Source organism: Hemibagrus wyckioides, linkage group LG21, assembly GCF_019097595.1.
Source record: "Hemibagrus wyckioides isolate EC202008001 linkage group LG21, SWU_Hwy_1.0, whole genome shotgun sequence".
Classification (NCBI taxonomy): domain Eukaryota; kingdom Metazoa; phylum Chordata; class Actinopteri; order Siluriformes; family Bagridae; genus Hemibagrus; species Hemibagrus wyckioides.
Window position 1 is genome coordinate 19,393,735 of NC_080730.1, and position 21,825 is coordinate 19,415,559.

The 21,825-nt window shown below is 43.0% G+C and overlaps 1 protein-coding gene across 2 annotated transcripts in view; it reads left to right on the forward strand.

Annotated features, from left to right (window-relative positions):
• Window positions 1-21,558, forward strand: part of sema3fb (sema domain, immunoglobulin domain (Ig), short basic domain, secreted, (semaphorin) 3Fb) — a 55,000-nt gene extending 33,442 nt beyond the window's left edge. The window contains exons 3-19 of one of the 2 annotated variants that reach the window (XM_058373597.1): window positions 277-437; window positions 540-602; window positions 1,413-1,532; window positions 3,622-3,711; window positions 6,064-6,157; window positions 7,979-8,098; window positions 8,325-8,464; window positions 11,191-11,305; window positions 14,177-14,246; window positions 14,511-14,655; window positions 15,214-15,436; window positions 17,614-17,702; window positions 18,184-18,225; window positions 18,701-18,857; window positions 19,171-19,251; window positions 19,455-19,588; window positions 19,723-21,558. In XM_058373597.1, coding sequence (XP_058229580.1) covers window positions 277-437; window positions 540-602; window positions 1,413-1,532; window positions 3,622-3,711; window positions 6,064-6,157; window positions 7,979-8,098; window positions 8,325-8,464; window positions 11,191-11,305; window positions 14,177-14,246; window positions 14,511-14,655; window positions 15,214-15,436; window positions 17,614-17,702; window positions 18,184-18,225; window positions 18,701-18,857; window positions 19,171-19,251; window positions 19,455-19,588; window positions 19,723-20,139 — 2,261 coding nt within the window. In that variant the 3' untranslated portion in view covers window positions 20,140-21,558. Of the gene's footprint in view, window positions 1-276; window positions 438-539; window positions 603-1,412; window positions 1,533-3,621; window positions 3,712-6,063; window positions 6,158-7,978; window positions 8,099-8,324; window positions 8,465-11,190; window positions 11,306-14,176; window positions 14,247-14,510; window positions 14,656-15,213; window positions 15,437-17,613; window positions 17,703-18,183; window positions 18,226-18,700; window positions 18,859-19,170; window positions 19,252-19,454; window positions 19,589-19,722 lie in introns of both variants that reach the window. The other variant, XM_058373598.1, reaches the window with a different exon arrangement.
• The last annotated feature ends 267 nt before the right edge of the window (window positions 21,559-21,825 follow it).

Consider the following 21,825-nt stretch of genomic DNA (forward strand, 5'->3'; position numbering starts at 1 on the left):
AGCAGGGCATGATGGGAAATATACACTCCCTCTGTGTTAGGTGAGGGGTCACTCATTTATTTTCACTCATTATCTTTGGGTGATTAGTGATGTGTCTGGGTGAGAGCTGCTGAGTGACGGCCAGGGCGTGTGTGTGTGTGTTTGAGGTCATAAAGTGTAAACTTTTTGTAAACTGTCTCTCTCTCTCTCTCTCTGTCTCTCTCTCTCTCTCTCTGTCTCTCTCTCTGTCTCTCTCTCTCTCTCTCTCTCTCTCTCTCTCTGCCCCCCCCGTAACAGATCTAAGGTCCACGAACACTGCGCATCATTTCTCCTTCCTGTTAAACACATCGGATTATCGCATCCTGCGCATGGACGAGGATCATGACCGCATGTATGTAGGGAGCAAAGACTTCATCCTGTCGCTGGACCTCCACGATATCAACCACCAACCACTCATTGTAAGTCTCGCTCACACACGCTGAAGGTAGACTTTATAAACAGGTTACTGTGCATTATAGACATTTTAGGAATGTATAACATGAGCTATCTCTCTCTCTCAGATCCACTGGCCTGTCTCCTCACCAAGGAAGATGGAGTGTGTGTTAAGCGGTAAAGACATCAATGTGAGTGTTTCTGAACCTCGGTATATTTAGTGTGTGTGTGTGTGTGTGTGTGTGTGCGCGTGTTTCATCTACACATAAGCTTTGTTGTTCCCATAACATTAGCATCAACTTAAGGCAGACTTTCTGCTCAGCGCCCCCTACTGGTGTTTAGTATAGTTTAGTTTTTGTCCCGTTAGTGTTGCTGTAGTTCAGGTACTTGACCTGAAGCCTTGATCTTATATAGATATTCACAGCTTTTGTGGTGCAACAAAAGAAAACACAAAGGAATGTAAAGATGTTGGAGGCAAACAGACGGATATGAAGTTCTGGTAAGGTGTGAATCGTCTTCAGGAGAGTTCAGTTTATTATCTTTATTTAGACGTTACCTGAACACTCTCTGGATCACTCGACTCATCACTACACACCAAACGCTGTGTGAGCTCCAGGGCTCTTCATCCAAAACCGTGATAGAACAATAAAAAAGATAATGAATCTGAGCAGCACCTGCTAGGAAGATCCGAAACCCTGGAGAGCTTGTTAATTTCTCGGGCAAGCGATCAGCTCTGCAGAAGATCTGCCGAGGATTCAGTGATCACTTATCCTGTTTGCTTTCATGATGGAAAATGAATTCAGGAAGTGAAATATTAGGTTGTTCTCTCAGCATGAATGTGTTCTTAATACAGTGTCAAAGTACAGACTCCTGTGAAGTGTATGGATACACACACACACACACACTATTGTACACACTTTGGTTTATTTTAAAATGTGTAAGCCATTGCCAGCTTTGTCACTTAAAGTGTGTGTGTGTGTGTGTGTGTGTGTGTGTTGTAGGGCGAGTGTGGTAACTTTGTGCGTCTGATCGAGCCGTGGAACAGGACTCACCTGTACGTGTGCGGGACCGGAGCCTACAACCCGGTGTGCACCTACATCAACCGCAGCCACAGAGCCATGGTAACCACACACCCTGTCCATCCCATAATATGCTCAAAACACTCTCTCTCTCTCTCTCTCTCTCTCTCTCTCTCTCTCTCTATCTATCTTTGTTTCTTTTTTTCAGTCTCTCTCCTTCATTCTCTCCTTTCCTCCTTTCTTGTTCTCTCTCCCTCTTCCTCCTTTCTCTCTCTTACTCTCTCGTTCTCTCCGCCCAGGTGATGGTGTGCTCTCACACACAGCTGCTGTCTCCGCTGTGTTCAGATTTTTTTGCTCCATCATTTTTTCATGCTATGTCGCTCCAGCGGTCCGACGCTTTCGCCCTAATCAGCAACTTGGGGCTTTTAAATACCGATTAATGCGAGACGCAGAGTCGCTTCTCTCACACGTGTGTAAAGACTGCTACATATTGCTGTTTTGTAGACTTATTCATGCATCACACACACACACACACACACACACACACCTGCACAAACATGGTCCTGCTACAATCCTGTGTATTGGAACCTTTTTTACAGACAAGACATTAAACAGGTTGAGCTGGATGTGTGTGTGTGTGTGTGTGTGTGTGGTGTGTGTGTGGTGTGTGTGTGTGTGGTGTGTGTGTCCTTGTGAAAGGAGCTAAAATCTGCTCCAATTAAATTTCTACTTTTTCAGACAGGAAGGATTTCTGTGAACCAGTTCGACCTGTCAAACAAAGACAAAACACACACACACACACAGTGGTGACAAGAAGTGGGCGATGTGTGATGTAACAACACTTTATGCAAATGAGGGGCAAAGCATATATTTGTTGTTGTTTTTTTTGTTTGTTTTTTTACTTCCATCAGATATTTATTCCTCTCTGATGAGAATAAATGAGTCTGTTTTGAATAATTAATGCCTAAACACATGAATAAGTATAAGTTTTGACCCCCTTTAACTTTTAACTGCATGAATTTCGACTCTTTAAAGTAATATTCTTGAAAAAATCTTCTGAGGGCAAAATTAATTTATGGATTTCACACCAATTGGGATGAATACTTATGTAATGTCAAATTATTGAATACATTATGGACTATATAGAAGTTGATTGGTAATATAAATATATTAATATATTACCCGTCAGTTTTGATTGAGCTCCACATGGCCACATGCAGTATATTTGAGGCTAGTAGCAACCAAACTTTTTGACAAGAGGCGAAGAATCGATGTCATAAGACACCTCATTGAATTAACTGTAACTTTATTTCAGCTGATGAAATAAAAGCAGTGTTGGTGTAATTGGTCAGAGCGAGAGCGCTGGAGCAGAGCAAAACTGCCCATAGCACTCACGCTGACTCACACCGCCAGCTCCGGAAACACACATCAGCCCAGATGTGTGGACTTACAGTGTGTCATACTGAAACCGTCCACACTGCAGGAACTTATGATAACACCACTGCTGTTTTCACCATCTGGTCAAACACATGACACCACACACACACACAAGTTCAGACGTCAAACAACCCTTCACATACATTCACCCTCTCACTTTTGTGCCTTGAGGCTCAAAATTTATTTTACTCTCAGTGGGCGTGGCCAAGTGCCATAGGATCTTTTACACAAGGACGTGGGCAGAGATTTCCTGTGAATGAGATCCTTTCTACAGAGTACTGGGTGGGGACTTTTCTCCACAGGTGGGTGGGTGTGTTTTTTTCTATGAACGTGGTCCTTTCTGTAGGTGGGTGGTCGGGGTCTTCTTTTACAGATAGGTTGGGTTTTGTTTTTTTTGCGTCTTATTACTACAATTGAACAGAATCTTTACTGCAGGTCTGTGGGTGTGGTCTTTTCCATTAACAGAATATTTACTGCAGGTGTGTGGGTGTGGTCATTTCCAATTACGGAATCTTTACTACAGGTGGAAGTGGGCAGAGGTTTATTGTTATGGCTGAGCTTCCTCTCAATCTGGCTTTGATTCCTTTTTGATTGATTTCCTTGGCCCCTCCCTCTAAAATATTGTTGTGATTTTAGCAACATATCATTATTGGATAAGTGTAGCACCATTTCTCCGAGCAAAAACACAACTATAATATAAGCAGCCTTTACCATAAGATGTAGTACATCATCTGTATGTGTTACTGTGTTTTAGATGCCCCTGCACCTTCAGATGCCCCAGGCCAGGGGGAGGTCAAGTCGGGCAGCCGAGCTTGAGACTGTAACTGATGAGATGGGACTACAGGTATGTAGATTGTGGATCATGTATTAACTCCACCCCCTGGAGTTTGTCTTGTTAGGGACTTTCTTGACTAATGTTTCTCCATCAAGCTTGTTTCTCACGGTTCCTTTCACTGTCTGGAATCTCACTATCGTTGGCAAGGTAAGCATGTCTTGCACCTCTGTCATGTCTTGCAACTTGGTATCTTGACATTGCCCCCAGAGTTATGTTCGGTTTCCTGTCTAAGTCTGGTGTATCCTTGGCAAATGGTGGTTTCAGGATCTGACTGAGATTGTTAGATCATGTCCAGTCAAGACCAATAATCTGATTAGTGTCTATTAGCTAAACCTTCTCTGAGGATTCTCTGAGCAGCTCCGCCAACATGGGGGTAGAACTGGGAAAGTTGTTCAAGTCCTTGGCCAGAAGTGTGCCCAAAGGATCCAGTGTCATGTGGGATAAGTTAATTTGATCAAAATATGTTGGTGAAAACTGTGTTCTTTCCCACACCAAGGTATTATGTATTATATAGACATCAAGCCTGAGGTCCAATTACGTCCCACTCCACTCAAGCCAGAGGAATTTCTAAGTGAAATCTCACACACATACACAGACACACTGTTTTTTGTTGAGGCAGAGCAATCAAGATGCGTCTTAGCTTTGTTATGTTGTAGTAAAGATTGTGAGTAGTGGTTATTGCTCAACAGCGTTAAGTACCGCTTAAATACTTGAGCCTTGCTACAGTTCACATCTCGGTGTGAAACGTCTAACCTTTCCCTGGTGTCCATTTTCTCTCATCACATGGCTGGCTTGGCTAGTGACCTTTGCCTGTGGATTAAACCAAACTGGTTTCAATGAAACTCCCTTAGTTTCAGTGGGTACTTGATACTAAAATCACAAGTAAAATGCAACTAAAAGGCTTACCATCTGGAACGGTTTGGCCTTTTGCTCCACTTCCCACGAAGTTCATAAGGGTATACAGTTCCTGACATTCTTGCCGGACAACTGGTAATCTTTGTAATTCTTAGCATAGAACAGCAAGTCCAGCTGTCAATCAGAGCATTGAAAATGGAGTGATGCAGCGGATGCTTGAAGAACACAGCTAGTAATTTGATGGTCAAATGTATCACTAATGCTACATCCGGGATTTGCAGAATGCTATCCTTAGGAAAAAAGCAGTAATGGAATGATTTATTTGTGTTTAGCCAGTGTTTAGTACCCCAGGGCATTACTCAAGAACCCGATGGCTTGGCCTTGTTGAGAAGCCCAAGAACTTTTCAGTAAAAAGATTCAGATTCCAGAACCTTTTCTGAACCACCAGGATGATACAATGTCAAAATGAGACTGTTCACCTTAAGTTACCTTCTAAACCCCAGAGAGAGGCTTGTACTGTATTGCCCTGGTTTGTGTCTGACAAGAGAAACGCCCGGAATAAAAGCATCAGATTCCCTATTCCAGATCTGAGGATCATCAGAGCCTGACGCGTCCTCTGGGGAGCTGGCAGGGTTCTGTGTTGCATCTATGAGACAGAATTTTAATCCTAGCTAAAGGATATCCTGTACATAGCATCTGGACATTCTGGCAGGCTTCAGTATTGAGTGATTGTTTTTAGCAACGTCTCCCACTCCGAGACTGGCAAGAAGTTTAGAGAAGGAGGACAGAGAGAGAAAAGGAAAAGGTATTCTGGTTGAGGTTTCGAAGCATGTTGGTACAGGCTTATAGCAAACCCTAGACCACATGTCCAAAAAGCTGTCAGACACATCACTCTGTAAGATGCCTCGAGCACACTAGGATTGGACAGCATCCACTCCGTGTTTCACTGCGGTGGGTTATGTAGCTGCCGCTCTAGACTGGAACACCCATGGATGGCTGGTGTTGAGATGTTGAGCAATTACCGGTTACAGAATAACGTTTTACTTCTTGAAATTAATTTGACATAAGCTTTATATAACTTTACACAAGGGCTTTTAAAGGTTCTGGGAACCTCTTTAGCTTGCACAGTAACAGAGCTTCCTATGTCCCAACAATTAAGCTTTTCCTGAGTTGGATCGGGTTTGATGGGACCAAGAAAACCTTGGAATTGTATCTTCCCTATTATTTTGAGTTGAGAAACATTTACCCCATAACCCGGACCCTATAACCCAAAATCAATTCCTGGCAAGCTGAGGAACCACTATTACCCCATCATTCATAGACCCAAATCCTATCAAGCTAAAGAAGCACATCATTTCTTCTGGTCTAGGTTTAATCTGTCTGAAGCACCAGATTCTAGACCTTAAAGATGTAAATATGCATGTTCCTTCTGTCTACATGATCTAGTTTGACACCACAGCTGGATTCAAGACTATTGACATTCTCAATGTGCTAATTTTGTGGCAGGAGTACATCTTCCGCTTGGAGCCAGGCAATGAAGATTCTGGGAAAGGAAAGTGTCCATATGACCCAAAGCTGAACAGTGTCTCTGCTTTGATCAGTGAGTATCATCAAAGGTCTATCCCATCCTCCATTTTAAGTCTATTAAGTACATTCTTCTGTCATTTTCCCTATGGTTTTCTGCTAACAAGATGATAAAAACAACTGTCCTTCTCCTCTCCTAATGGAGCTCATTTCTAAAGTTTCTCTGGATCAATCGTGCGCTGTGTTTTATGTTTTATTGCCGATCTGTGGCGGGGGAATGCTGGATGGTGATTTTCCCAGTGCATCGTCCACTTCTGTTTTTCTCATGAGACCTAACGTTCTTTTGCCAACATGAAGCTGGAGATGGAGAAAAAAAAAAACAAGACTCATTTGTTTCCATTTGCTGTACATTTTATCGTAATGATCCATTTTGTGGTGTCTCAGTGACTCATAATTGGAAATTTAGATGTTAAAAAGGCAGAGTATTAAAAACAGACCAGCCACTGGAGAAGATTAAATCCTTTATAAGCCTAGTAACGGTGCGCTTGAGACTTCTTGAGGACATGAGATGAGTCATGTCCATTCTCACTGTAATGCAGGACAGTCGATCAATGAGGTTGCTAGTTTAATTAAATGTGTGCAAATATGGAGTGTTTTGTTTTCAGCTAATTCTTCAACCACAGTAGAGATCGAGTCCATTGCAGTGGATCTCTACGCCCGGACTTCTGGATTTTATTTTTAATCAGGATGTGAAGTGTTAAACAACTCCAGGGTCAAGCAGACAGTGAATGTGGGGCACATATGCAACATGTGTTACTTTCATTTTATTTTACAGGACAAGATGCTAAGTGAGGTGTAAATATCATGCCGAGAGCTTCCACATTAACACTCTCTTATTGGAACGGCAAACTTCACGCCGGGAAGCAAAGCATCAGGGATCAAACCCCTGTTAGTCTGAAAGCTAAAATGATCGGATGTCTTTGAGCATCTTTAACACAAGGTTCTTTCTTTACTTAGATTGGATTAGTCATTAGTGGCGCTACACTAGAGCAGCTACTACCAATAATTGAAAGTTAACAAAATGGACCTAATTACTCAAATGTTGAACATAGTAATTAATCATGAGTCCAGCCTAAATGGTACAAGAAGATTTTTGCAAAACCATAAAAAAAAACCCAGGCAAACCCCAAAAAGTTAGTTTAACAGTAATACATTATGGCTTGTGGTAGGGTTGTTTGTCTCTCCGATGCCTACAGTTTTTTATCCATTCACATTCAACAGCTTTACTACATTATAGGAATGGTGGAGCCGTTGCCAAAGAGATGACATGACGGACAAATGTGTTCGCACACTTCCTTAAAACATACCGTCTGAATTAACCCTCTTTCACCCCGTCTGCCCTGACACAAGTGTGCATCTGTCAGGGGGTAGCTCATGTTTGGCGTTCCACTGAGATAACGTTAATCATTAGAGCTTTAGTAGGCAGCTTCTTGGCCATGTCTTAAACCACGAGCCCCCAAAAAAACCTGCCAGCTACAGACAGGGACACTTGCTCTTCTCAAATATCATGTGCAGAACCCACACACTTGCATCCACTGCAGCTTGCATGCATAAGCGCGCACATGCACATGCATCCATAAGTAGTTATGTATGTTGGTTAATAAAATAGAAAATCTCATGATGATACAGAGTTATTCTCCTTGGCTTAGGTGCTCGAAAGTTGATGGAAGGTTGTCACTGTGCATTCCTAGTCAGAAGGTCAGACAAGGGAAGACGACCCCTCAGGGCTCCCTGCCAGAGGGTGTGGTTGGCATCGTATCACAAAGACAGTGAGCATGACTAAACCTATCAACTTTTCCTCCCTCTCTCTGTCTCTCTCTCTCTCTCCCTCTCTCAGACGGAGAGCTGTATGCAGGCGTGTACATCGACTTCATGGGAACAGACTCGGCTATTTTCCGAACACTGGGGAAAAACACAGCCATGCGCACGGACCAGTATAACTCCAGATGGCTGAATGGTACAGTTATTATGCCAGTTCAGCACTACCAGTATATTTGATTTTCTTTCCATGATTTAGTTTGAATGAAGGTTCCATCTGACACCCTGTACAAGGTTTTTTTGGGGGGGATTTGCTTTTCAGAAAAAACTCCATATAGAATTCTTTCACTAGAACTCTTAACCAACCAAGAAGCCCTTGAGAGTACAAAGCAGTGCACTAATCATCTTCACTCTGTCTTGGCTAGACCCCTCGTTTGTGCACGTGCACCTCATCCCAGACAGTGCGGAGAAAAACGACGACAAGCTCTACTTCTTCTTTCGAGAGAAGTCTTTGGAGATGGGCCAGAGTCCTAAATCAGAGTCGCGCATCGGACGCATCTGCCTGGTGAGTCAGACCTCATTGGAAATACTAGAGTGCTTCATGCTCCCTAAAGAACAAATGCCCTTATAGAGTGAGTACAGACCTTTTACGGATGAAAAGAAAAAACTACCCAACAGTGTGGTAGTGAGGTGTTGCGCCAATGTGACCCACCAAAAAAAGCTTTGAATCTCTGTGTTATACATTCCACATGTCTCTGGAACTGTTCTGGAGCAATGATCTCTCAAAAGATGTTCCATTAGCTCAATTTATTCCATCCAAAATCCCCCACAGGTGTCTGAGTTTGTGATCTGGTGATGATGGCTGTAGTTTGTGACTTGGATCATTTTAATTTTATCAGTAAGCCATCATTCACTCCGTCTGAGGTTGGGGTTGTTCTGGAAGATGCCACACCCATCAGCATTGGTAGGCCTAAAGTCAGTAGATCTTTGTTTTGAGGCCCCAAACCACAGCAGAGACTCTGGACCACTTCTGTTTTTTCCTTTAATTTGTCACCGGTGTGTAGATTACAGATCATGCTGAAACGCTAATTATCAGTAATGACCTATGAGACCTGATTATCAAGCCAGGTCTGTTCACATATGATGCAGCACTATAACCAAACATACAGAACTGGAGTTTTGGAAATCGTGGTGTTTGGGTAGAAAGGATACATTACCCTTCAAGGCTGGTTTAAGGTGGTTTTAAGGTGGTCTGGGGCATCAACTGTCTACTGTGTTATGAAAAATGTTATATTACAGTTTATATTAATTTGGCGTTAACACAAAACTATTAGATTATTATATCTAGTAATCAGGCAAAAAAAAAACAATAAAAAATACTGAAGCATGTTAAATCTTGTTGTGTAAGACCTTCTTGATAAAGATGGACATAGGGAGAGATATTAACCAGGCTTGACTGATTATCATTACAACTTTAGCAAAGGAATCAGCTAAAGAAACCACAGAAGAGAAACACTTCACCATCCCACAGAAACAGGACTCCGAAGCATTTGCAAAGCCTGATTTATGAAAAGAACAACAACCCGAACATTTTCGAAGCATCTTTTACACCCTAGTGAATTTGTAGTGAGTGAAACTCTGGAGTCTTTGTTGCTGTCTTGCCACCAGACTGCCAGAATCCTCAGATATCTCACCCCCCTTTAGAGACAGCGCTCCTGTCTGTCTCTCCTAACCCTCACCTCATGACCCTTCCACCTCTCAGGTTAGTCATCCTAACCCTGTCTCGGAGTGCAGAGACATGAATAAGGGCACGTCAGCTTGCAGATAGAGGAGCTTTAATTTCGCGGCACTCCAGCAGGTAATCCCAACCGTGAAGCCGCACCACAGCGTCTTAATCACACCGCAGCATGCTGGGTAATCGAGCGGAACAGTTCAAACAAGTGCAGCAAGGCAGCAGCAGCAGCGAGCGGCGCTTTTATTCGCAGTCAGACACTTGTGTTTATCTTTGGGATCAGAGTTTGTGTGTGTGTTTGTGTGTGTTAATGCATTTGTGAGTATGCATGCACGGCCTTGGATTTGCCAGCATTCTGAATTTTGTTTATGAGCGAAGGTCAGGCGCTGACCCTCTCTCTCTCTCACACTCACACACACATATACACACACACACAGTCTTTCACTCTCTGCTTTATTATCACTCCCCAGAGACTCTCTCCATCTACAGCTGCTTTCCTCTGCTTCCAGTCTGGTCTCGGTGGTGTTCCTGTTCACAAAGATCTTCAGTCTGAAGTTCTCCAAGTAATGTTTAGCTTAAAACAAAAGCATTTCACCTGGAAGCAGAAGATAGATTTCTGTAAGGAGACATGACGTTAAGGTTTATTGGACTTGAAGGACTCTGTAATGGTAGCACATTGAAACAGTCAGTGAGTTTTTGTGGGTTTTGAGATCTTTGTGCTTTTGTTGATTTTGTGACAAGCTGCATTTTATTTATAGATATATATATATGTGTGTGTGTGTATCAACTTAAAATGATAGAGTAATAAGCGACTGCTGTTTAGAGCTGCAGCAGCATAAGTCTTAGCCGTAACTACGAATGAATACAAAGCATACAGGCTTTAGTGATATAGCGACACTGATGGCCCTACATTAACATGACGCATAAACATCCTTAAACCTCTTTAACGTCACGTGATGGATGCGATTTCGTGCTCTGTGTGAAATATGCATGCGTCCAGCTGTTAGCGTGATATACACATGCAGAGGAAGAGCGTGGAGTTATGGTGTGTGACCCAGATGTCGCTCTCGCACTCCATCAGAGCTTAAGGCAACATGCTTGTGGAGGAGGACGAGTGAAAGGGTTATACAGGAGACTCTTTCTTTCTTTCTTTCTTTCTTTCTTTCTTTCTTTCTTTCTTTCTTTCTTTCTTTCTTTCTTTCTTTCTGTCTGTCTGTCTGTCTGTCTGTCTGTCTGTCTGTCTGTCTGTCTGTCTGTCTGTCTGTCTGTCTGTCTGTCTCTATCTGTATACATCTCTCTCTCTCTCTCTCTCTCTCTCTGATATTTGGCTGACTCTGGAAGCAGATGGGAGGTTTTTGCAGTAAAAGTGGACAGAGTGTTTATGGCCTTACCAGAGCCCCCTTTTCCCTTCTTCCCTTTCTCTCAGGACACGAGGCAGTGTTTGTGGTTGGCGTGTAAACCCGTGATGTATACAACACACCAACCTGTGTTTACATTCAGAGGAGATTGCTGTTGAATGCCTAAATTGATCTTGTGTGTGTGTGTGTGTGTGTTCTCAGAACGATGATGGTGGTCACTGCTGCCTGGTGAACAAGTGGAGCACGTTCCTCAAAGCTCGCCTCATCTGCTCTGTCCCAGGGGCCGACGGGATCGAGACGCACTTCGATGAACTCAGTGAGCCTCATTTCTTTTTGTCTTTCTTTTGCTGTTGATGTCTTTAGGAATTTTCAAAGTGCATTCAAAGAAATCATGAAGAAAGCATGACTTTTTTAACACTCGTAACAAATTATTTAATAGGAAGTGACATATAGAAAACAGGATTGGTAACAGACCTTTAGAGAGCCACATTAGGTAACGACAGAAGGGAAGCAGATCCAATAAGTGCATTGAGGAAGTAGGCATTGGAATTGAGGTCAGATAAGGGCATGATGGAAACAGATTAAGTAACGGCACGAAGGAGGCGGATCAGGTAAGGCCATGGAGGAAGCAGATCAGGTATGGACATGAAGGAAGCATATAAGGTAAGGACATGGAAGAAGCAGATCAGGTGTAGGCTTAAAGGAAACAGAGTAGGTAAGGGTACAAAGGAAGCAGGTCAGATAAGGACGTGAAGGAAACTGATCAGGTAAGGGCATAAGCATGGACATGGTTATAGGTAAGGACATGGACAAGGTAAGGTCTTGAAGAAAACAATTGAGAATGAAGGAAGCAGACAGAGTTATGGTAGATAATGGTTGTGGAGGATTTGGGTGAAGTTCAGGTAATGACATGTGGTACACAGATCAGGTATCAGAAATGGTAAAGACAATACAGTTAAGGACAGAGGCAATGCAGATCAGGAAATTCCGAACATTCCCAATCTGCTTTACTTCCTTTTATAGTCTAGCTCAAGCTCCTTCTCAATTTTTTTGGCAGTCTCTCTCTGTCTCTCTGCGTGTGTGTGTGTCAGTCCCTCTGTTTTTATTTCCTTACACAATCTATTAAAGCGTAGTGCACTTTCTCGGTACAGCTTTGGCCTTTAGAGGTGATTAGCTTTTCCACTCGGAGCTTATAAACCAGTTCCACTAGTTGTTAGCAGGAGCTCTGGCATGCAGGGGATTTAGGTGTGTGTTGTACGCTGCTGTTTTAATAAGCCCATAAAGCTGTAGTGCAGTACGACATCTACTAATGAATAGCCTCATGCTGGCCATCCAGACAAAAGACTGTGTGTGTGTGTGTGTGTTGGTGAGATGCTTGTTAGATGCTTGTTAGTGCTGTGTGACAGCTCAGGTAACTCCAGATCTAAAGATTTCTCACACACACACACACACAGCGAAGAAGAGAACAGACCAGTCATTATTATAGACATTCGGGGTGCGGTGGAGAAGAAAAGAACAAGAGAGGAAAGAGATCGAAACCTTGGCAGGATCCAGCACTGGGAATTGTGGGGTAATTCCTATCAGCTTGTCTACAAATTTGAGCTTATATTGTGTGCGATCACTGAGTGAATGCATTTAGGGGAAAAGATACAGATTAAGCATTAATCATCACACAAGATGACGCTCTCACACACCCGGCGAGATGTTTTCCTTTAATTCAAGCATCGGTGTAAAGAGGAGTGTGTGCTCTGTGTGATGGAACGTGTCCTGCAGCTGCTCTCCCCCGTGTGTGTGTGTGTGTGTGTGCCCCACTGGGTAGGAACGTTAAGAGATTCTGGGAGTTTTCACAGGTGGAGAGTGTTAAAGCCCTGGCAGGTTCATCCCCGATGAGCGAGCACTGGCTGGAGTAAACTCGGCCCCGTCTCATTTCACAACACGCTGAATGCATTGCAGCGCCGACTTAAGGGGGTCAACGTCATAAAGCATGAGAGAGGAGAAGAAATATTAGCACACGGACGGGCCAAGACACGTTCCACTAATGAGGAGAGATGATCTGAGTGATGAGAGTGAAGCCATGCGAGTGTGTGAACACTGATAACAGAGAGAGAGAGAGAGAGAGAGAGAGAGAGAGAGAGAGAGAGAGAGAGAGAGGATGAATGAACAGAAGAAAGTAATGTGTACCACATGTGGGATTTTGTTTTTTTTTACCTTCACTGATTGGTTAAAAGAGCGTTTCTGACAATTCTATATTTTCTGAGATATTTCCTTTACCTAAGAAAGCTGTCCACTATATAAACTATATATTTGAAGCAGATACTGATAAATAAACGCTTCCTGCTCTGTGACTGACAGATACAGAGGCCACGCCTCCTTCACTGTGACTGACAGATACAGAGGCCACACCTCCTTCACTGTGATTGACAGATACAGAGGCCACACCTCCCTCACTGTGATTGACAGATACAGAGGCCACACCTCCCTCACTGTGATTGACAGATAGAGTCCATGCCTCCTTCCATTTCTCTGATTTTTTTCATTGGTTTGTTGTGAGACTGTAACCTGAGTGAGTGTGTGTGTGAGTGTGTGTGTGAGTGTGTGTGTGTGTGTGTTGAATGGAAGTGTTTTAATGATCTCGTTTACACACCACCATCTCTGACGCACCTCTGTGTGTGTGTGTGAAGGTGGCTTACTGGAAATATTAATGAGAATATGTGTTTTGTGTGTTTTATGGTTTCATTCGTGACACAAGCACACTTCACACCTCGTTTTACAAATGAAAACTTCCTAAATCCACAACTCTCTCTCTCTCTCTCTCTCTCTCTCTCTCTCTCTCTCTCTCTCTCTGTTTCTCTCACTCACCCTTCTCTAACACACTTTTCTGTTGCTCAGTCTATTTCTCCCATGCCCTCTCTCAGTTATTCCTTTTCTCTCTCTCTCTTGATTTGCCAAGACATGCTATGGCATGTTTCCTTTACTGGTGGTTCCTCCTTATATAAATGTGTGTTATGAGTGTGTACACACACACACATACGCACATTCTTTACTCATTAGGGAGTTTTACCCCTCTATATGAGTGATTTAAGAACTGCAAATATTAGTGTGTGTGTGTGTGCTTGTGGAGGAGTGTGTGTGTGTGTGTTCTCACTCGTACACTAACACATCATTTTTGTGTCTGTGTGTGTTTTAGGAGATGTGTACATACAACCAACGCAGGACACCAAGAACCCGGTCATCTATGGGGTCTTCTCTGTCTCTGGGTGAGTGTGTGTGTGTGTATATGTGTGTGCATGTGAAGGTCTCTCTTCATATATAAACCCTCTACACATCCCACATGCCATAGTTTAAGCCACAATGTTGCATGCACTACACTCTACGGAGCCCGAAACAGGAAGTGGTCATCTGTGTTTCCTTTTTTAGAGTGATGGAAAGCCGTGTTGCCACTTTAGACCTTGCATGGTGGAGAAACTCAGTATCTTTTACATTAGTAATGTTTCTCCTTGTACTTGTGTGTGTCCTCACAGCTCAGTGTTTAAAGGCTCTGCGGTTTGTGTGTACTCCATGGCCGACGTTCGGATGGTGTTTAATGGTCCGTTCTCGCACAAGGAGGGTCCAAACTACCAGTGGGTGGCGTACACCGGAAAAATCCCATACCCACGACCAGGAACGGTGAGCATCGCTGCAGAAAATAGCAAAAGAAAGAGAAGGAAAAACGTTTTCTTTACAACCTTCAACAAATGGCGCATATGTTGCTTCTCAGGTGTCGATACTAGGACCTCTTAAGATAACACTAAAACTTAGTAACCTCAAGTACACAATAACATAAGTGCCTTGTACACCAAACTCTACTTAAAAAACAGCCATTTTAGCTTTTTGTAGATGGTATTTTCTCTTTTTGCTAAAAATGCCTGCCTCTTTTAACAGATGGTGATCCTCAGGTGTCGGTGCTTGGACCTTTTTCAATTAAAAGAATGATTAATTTCCTGGAGTATTGAATGGTTTTAACATATTGTGCCATAGACACCAACCAAAAAATAGGCATGGATTTAACCTTTAGGTGTATCTGGATGTACGTTAGGTGCTAGCACTTAGCCCTTTTCATGCTAGGTTCATGCTAGTGACTTTGTAGGAATAATATCCTTACCATACTTTTGACTGTACCCTGTGGTGCAAGTGTGACTGTGAAGTTCTCACCAGCTCTTTGCTAATTCTTCCATCTGTCCCCAGTGTCCTGGAGGAACCTTCACTCCCAACATGAAGTCCACCAAGGATTACCCCGACGAGGTGATCAACTTCATGCGCAACCACCCCACCATGTACAACTCGGTCTACCCTGTCCACAAGCGCCCTCTGGTGGTCAGGACCAACGTGGACTATGAGTTCACCACCATCGCTGTTGACCAGGTGACGGCGGCAGATGGAAGCTACGAGGTTCTCTTCCTGGGAACAGGTGAGTCTGCAGAGCTTTTCAGATCCTAACAAAGAGAACTAGCTGAACTCTTGGGTTCCCTCCATGTTCTGCTAGTTCATCCCTCCATTCTGTACTTTAAGTTAAGGGCTCGTAGCAAAGGTCGCAGCCACATGGATCACGTCACGCTTTGTTCAAGGGTGCAGCCGCGGTCTTCCCTTCACCACATGCTGAAAGATGAGTAGTGCATGAAGAGCTGTTAAAACAGACACCAACAAAAGGCGGGATTTAAGCAGGAGAGGAGTGTGGATGCTTGAATGTGATGGGGATAAAAGCGAGCGGAAAGAAAGAAAGAGAGAGAGAGAAAGAGAGAAAGACCTATTTGAAAGCTTTAATCAAGAGGGGATCAGCATAATGTGACCTCAGAGCAGGCACGGTTTCAGCTTGCGGTTTTACAAGGCACTCAGCTACGCAGAGACAAAAGAAACATGGCTAAAAGGGAAGATAATATCGAGAAAAAAGGGATCTTTGCAGGAGCTTAGCTTAAGGGTCAAGACTGCCCTGTAAATTAGTGTTTTGGATTACAGTGGAGTCGGACGGCGAGGAACTTAATAGCTTCCAGTTAACTATAAAGAATCCTGCACTTTTAGAAGAGAGCTTCATCATCGCCATTTGTTACTTTTCACTCTGTTAGAATGTTGTGTTGTTATTTTGGAGTGTTGTGTTGTTATGTTGTACTGTTGTGTTGTTACGTTGTACTGTTGTATTGTTACGTTGTACTGTTGTGTTATGTTTGTGTTGTTGTTACGTTGTAGTGTTGTGTTGTTGTGTTGTTACGTTGTAATGTGTTGGAGTGTTGTGTTGTTAGGTTGTAATGTTGTGGTGTTAGGTTGTAATGTTGTGTTACGTTGTAATGTGTTGTTATGTTGGAGTGTTGTGTTGTTACATTGTAATGTTGTGTTGTGTTATGTTGGAGTGTTGTGTTGTTATGTTGGAGTGTTGTGTTATGTTGGAGTGTTGTGTTATGTTGGAGTGTTGTGTTGTTACATTGTAATGTTGTGTTACGTTGTAGTGTTGTGGTGTTACATTGTAATGTTGTGTTATGTTGTAGTGTTGTGTTATGTTGGAGTGTTGTGTTGTTGGAGTGTTGTGTTGTTATGTTGGAGTGTTGTGTTGTTACATTGTAATGTTGTGTTGTTATGTTGGAGTGTTGTGGTGTTATGTTGGAGTGTTGTGTTATGTTGGAGTGTTGTGTTGTTACATTGTAATGTTGTGTTACGTTGTAGTGTTGTGTTGTTACATTGTAATGTTGTGTTGTGTTGTTATGTTGGAGTGTTGTGTTGTTATGTTGGAGTGTTGTGTTGTTACATTGTAATGTTGTGTTGTTATGTTGGAGTGTTGTGTTGTTACATTGTAATGTTGTGTTGTTATGTTGGAGTGTTGTGGTGTTATGTTGTAGTGTTGTGTTGTTACATTGTAATGTTGTGTTGTGTTGTTATGTTGGAGTGTTGTGGTGTTACATTGTAATGTTGTGTTGTTATGTTGGAGTGTTGTGGTGTTATGTTGGAGTGTTGTGGTGTTACGTTGTAATGTTGTGGTGTTATGTTGGAGTGTTGTGTTACATTGTAATGTTGTGTTATGTTGTAGTGTTGTGTTGTTATGTTGGAGTGTTGTGTTACGCTGTAATGTTGTGTTGTTATGTTGGAGTGTTGTGTTGTTACGCTGTAATGGTGTTGTTACGTTGTAGTGTTGTGTTGTTACATTGTAATGTTGTGTTATGTTGTAGTGTTGTGTTGTTATGTTGTAGTGTTGTGTTGTTACATTGTAATGTTGTGTTGTTATGTTGGAGTGTTGTGTTGTTACGCTGTAATGGTGTTGTTACGTTGTAGTGTTGTGTTGTTGTGTTATGTTGTAGTGTTGTAGTAACGGTGTCTTTTGTTGCAGTGTTTGGTGTTTGGCCCCTCATGATAAATTATAGTCTGATTGCTGACCTGAGAACAGTTTTGACTCACAAACTGTGAAGAATGTACAAAAGAAACCTGATCCCAGATCAGTACTAGTGCTGTTTATTACACTAGTGTGTGTTACAAAGTGTGTGACTAGAGAGAGTGTGTAATACAGTGTGTGAATTAGAGTGTGTGTTAGTGTGTGTGTGCTACAGTGTGTGTTACACAGTGTGTGTTTACAGAGTGTGTAAAGGTTCAGATGTTGTGTTACAGACAGAGGGACGGTGCAGAAGGTGATCGTTTTGCCCCGAGACGACCTGCAGACTGAGGAACTCCTCCTGGAGGAGGTGGAGGTGTTCAAGGTGAACTTTTTCTTTCTTTATTCCTTCTTTCTTTTACTTTTATCCTCTTGTGTTTTTCTTGCTTGTTCTTTTTTATCTATCCGTTTCTTTCTTTCTTTCTTTCTTTCTTTCTTTCTTTCTTTCTTTCTTTCCTTCTTTCCTTCTTTCTTTCTTTCCTTCCTTCTTTCCTTCCTTCTTTCCTTCTTTCTTTCCTTCTTTCTTTCCTTCTTTCCTTCTTTCCTTCTTTCTTTCCTTCTTTCCTTCTTTCCTTCTTTCCTTCTTTCTTTCCTTCTTTCCTTCTTTCCTTCTTTCCTTCTTTCCTTCCTTCTTTCCTTCTTTCTTTCTTTCTTTCTTTCTTTCTTTCTTTCTTTCTTTCTTTCCTGTTTCTTTTCCATTTTTCTGTAGTTTTTTCTTTTTCTTCCTTTTTCTTTTCCACATAATGTTTAAATTATAAATTTCTCTAAATGTAATCTCTCTCTCTCTCTCCCACTCTCTCTCTCAGGTCCCGACTCCAATTACGACCATGAAGATTTCCTCTAAAAGGGTAAGTTGAAGACTTCTTTCTCTCTCTCTCTCTCTCTCTCTCTCTCTCTCTCCTCTTCAGTAACACTCTGGTGTTTGTGGGTTTGAGAGTAAAGTGTAAACGTGTAGAGCTCAGAGTGAACACAAACACATGCGGAACAGATTTATCTGAACTTCGGGCTCCAGGCTCGCGCTCGATCTATCTTCTGCATGTGGCCATAACTCACAGCCCCCTCTGGTGTTATAGAGTAACGATAGCGAGCCTCAGCACTGACACTGCGCATTCATAAAACCCTGTCCTCCGCTTGCTCCTGTACTGCAGTCTAAAAAAATGTTCAGAGGTTGAAGTTCGGCTAAATCAGAGCAGCAGGAAGACGATGAGATGTTCAACAACAACAACACTGCAGGCTTTAAGGCTTTAATGAGCTCATAGACTGTGATTGTTGTTTCCTGAGGTGGTGATGTTGACTTCTTGTGTTTGTCATTGTTGTTTACAGCAACAGCTGTACGTGGCATCGGTGGTGGGCGTGACTCAGCTCGCTCTGCACCGCTGTGATGTGTACGGTGAAGCGTGCGCTGACTGCTGCCTGGCCCGAGACCCCTACTGCGCCTGGGACGGTAAATCCTGCTCCCGCTACTCCGCCTCGCACAAGAGGTGAGCCACAACACACTCTGTAACACACTCCATAACTCACTATGTAACACACACCCTAACACACTCCGTAACACACTTCGTAATATACTCAGTAACACACTGTAACACACTCCATAACATGCTGTAACATACTGTGTAATATATTCCAAAACATGCTGTAACACACCCCGTAACACGCTTCGTAACACACTCCGTAACAGTTTCACTAAATATCAGGATATACAACATTGCTCAAGCTAGCCTCCTCAGCCTGTTTTTAGGAGTTTTTATTCGACTGGTGACCAAATGAAATATAAATTTCTTTGAAATACTGGCTGCCTTTCAGACGCAGTCGGAGACAGGATGTTAAGTACGGGAATCCGATACGCCAGTGCCGTGGCTACAACTCCAACGGTGAGTCCTGACCACATCACACTCAACACCAGACAAAGCCACATAGAGAGCACCATTGCTGCTCACACTCACCCGTGACTCTACTACACGTCATTTAACCTTAACCTTAACTTTAATCTACACTGAATATCAACACATCATGAGAGCTTGTAGCTAATGTTGGGTGTGTGTGTGTGTGTGTGTGTGTGTGTGTGTGTGTGTAGTCAATAAGAACACTCTGGAGACGGTGCAGTACGGTGTGGAGAGCAGCAGCACATTTCTGGAGTGTCAGGCCAAATCTCCACATGCTGCTATCAAATGGCACTTCCACAAGGACAACAGTGACCGGAGGAGAGAGGTACACACACACACATACACACACACACACAGTCACAACATGGAAAACTATGCAAGATGATTAATTTCTCTCTCTCACTTTCTCTATCCCACCGAACCTCTCTCTCCCCTCCAACACACCTACTCCCCTCTCAGGTCCGTTCAGACGGACGTGTGCTGAAGGCCGATCAGGGTTTGCTGCTGCGCTCTCTCCAGCTGTCTGACTCGGGTGTGTACGTCTGCACGGCTACGGAGAAGAACTTCAAGCACACGCTGATGAAGCTGCAGCTGGTGGTGTTGTCGAGTCAGGCGGTGAACAGCGTGTTGGTGGAGAGCGGATCTCGGCCCCAGACGAGCGCCTGGACGCCCAGCGCCGGTCAGTACAGAGAGCTCCTCAGCATCCTGAGCCAGCCCGAGATGGGCCTCATCAACCAGTACTGCCATGACTACTGGCAGCTGGGGGACACGCTGAGAGAGAGCGGCAGCGTCAAACCCAGCGAACTCAATGAGCAGAAGAAACCACGCAACCGCCGACATCACGGCCAAGAACACCAGGATGAGGAGGAGACATGAGGACCTCCTCACGCTGTCAGAGACTTGATCACGAGTGCGAGGGGGGAAAAATCCCAGCGTTTCCGAACTCTTTCCAGAACGAACAGATGTGCCAGATGTTATAACGCGTAAAGAATATCATACACAGTATTTATTGTAGGTTGTAAATAGTATAATTCTGTGGATTTCTTTGTACTTAAATAGAAAAAGGAAAAAGAAAAGAAAGCTCTCTGTGTATAGGGCAGATATTATTGTTATATCATTTTTATTGTCATTAACGAGGAACAAAAAAAATCGATGGGGCATTTTCATCTCGACTCGAGTGTTTGGACTTTGTAAAAAAAGAAAAAGAAAAAAAAAGATCATTAAAAAAAAACAAAGAGGCGGGACTGTGCTGTTTGCAGGAAGATGAGAAGAAGAGACTTTATTTCTGACAGACAGAGAGGAAAGACGTCGCTCCGAAGCCAGGTTCATCAGCACAGCCTCCACACGGTCTTCCATTATTTCTGAGCTCATGATATATATACATAATGTTTCTACATGATTGCACAAAGAAGAGCGGAGGAGCGGGGGAGGGGATGAGTGTTGATCTCACGGCATGATCGTGATGCCACAGCCTCCAGACTGGACTTAAGGATGGCAATGAGGTGCGATGGGTTTTGTAACGATGCTTGAAACCACTGCAGACTCTGGGGAGCTTCACCGCTCATGTTTACCACTTTTGTAAAGAAGAAAAGCACAAAGCGACTCGTTACGTCGCGTGACAGTGAAGCACACGTCGTTATAAAAGGATTAAAGACAGGATACAAAACAAACCGCTGCTTAAACATGATGTTACGTACCGTATTCTCCAGACTGCGATAGCGCCGCTGCCACATGTCGTTTTCCTTCCTGTGATTACTGCAGGATTTATAATTGTGCTTTATTTCAGAACTTAAATAAATAATAATAAAAAATAATACACAGTTAGTAAATATCAGCATGGAAGGTGCAGGGGGTCGTATTTACCCTGTTCATAAACCTGTCACAATCCTACCTGTTTTCTGGCCCATAAAAACTGCTCTTTATCCCAAACGCCAGCTCCTGGGGTGGATGTGTTTTCAGAGCAACTGGTGGAGCCTGTAGTTTGGAGGCATTGTAATCAGAGTTGTGCTTCACCTTGCACAGCCCAGAAGATTACAAACCGCCGCTTTAAAGCTCGCTAGAGTGTGTAAGGTAGACGTTTCTGAGTGACTGATATTTCAGGGCAGGGTCTCAGACTTCAGCTCAGGACTGAAGCTAAAAACTAAACTGAAAGGACAAACGTGATTTAGGCAGCAAGGATTCAGCAGAATGTTTAGTCTGGAAAATACGGTACTCACCAGGAAGTTAGCTTCCACTGTCTGCATGAATAATGTGTTTGTGTTTCTGTGATTCAAAAAATATATTTTTTTTTTCCCTTTATACATTTACGGGAAAGCAGAAGATTCGAAGAAATCACCTGAGGCAATGATACACTCGTTATTTTTTTATTATTTTTTTTTTAAGTTCTTTTGTCTGCACTCCAACATACAGTACCGTGTGTGTGTGTGTGTGTGTGTGTGTGTGTGATGAAATGCCACCTGTTCCACTGTATCTGTACGGTTCCTCCGTCTTTCAGCGGGAGGTAAACACTTGTACTTTTCTTGCTCTTGTCTTCTTTCCTCATCACTTTTTCAGACTAAATGC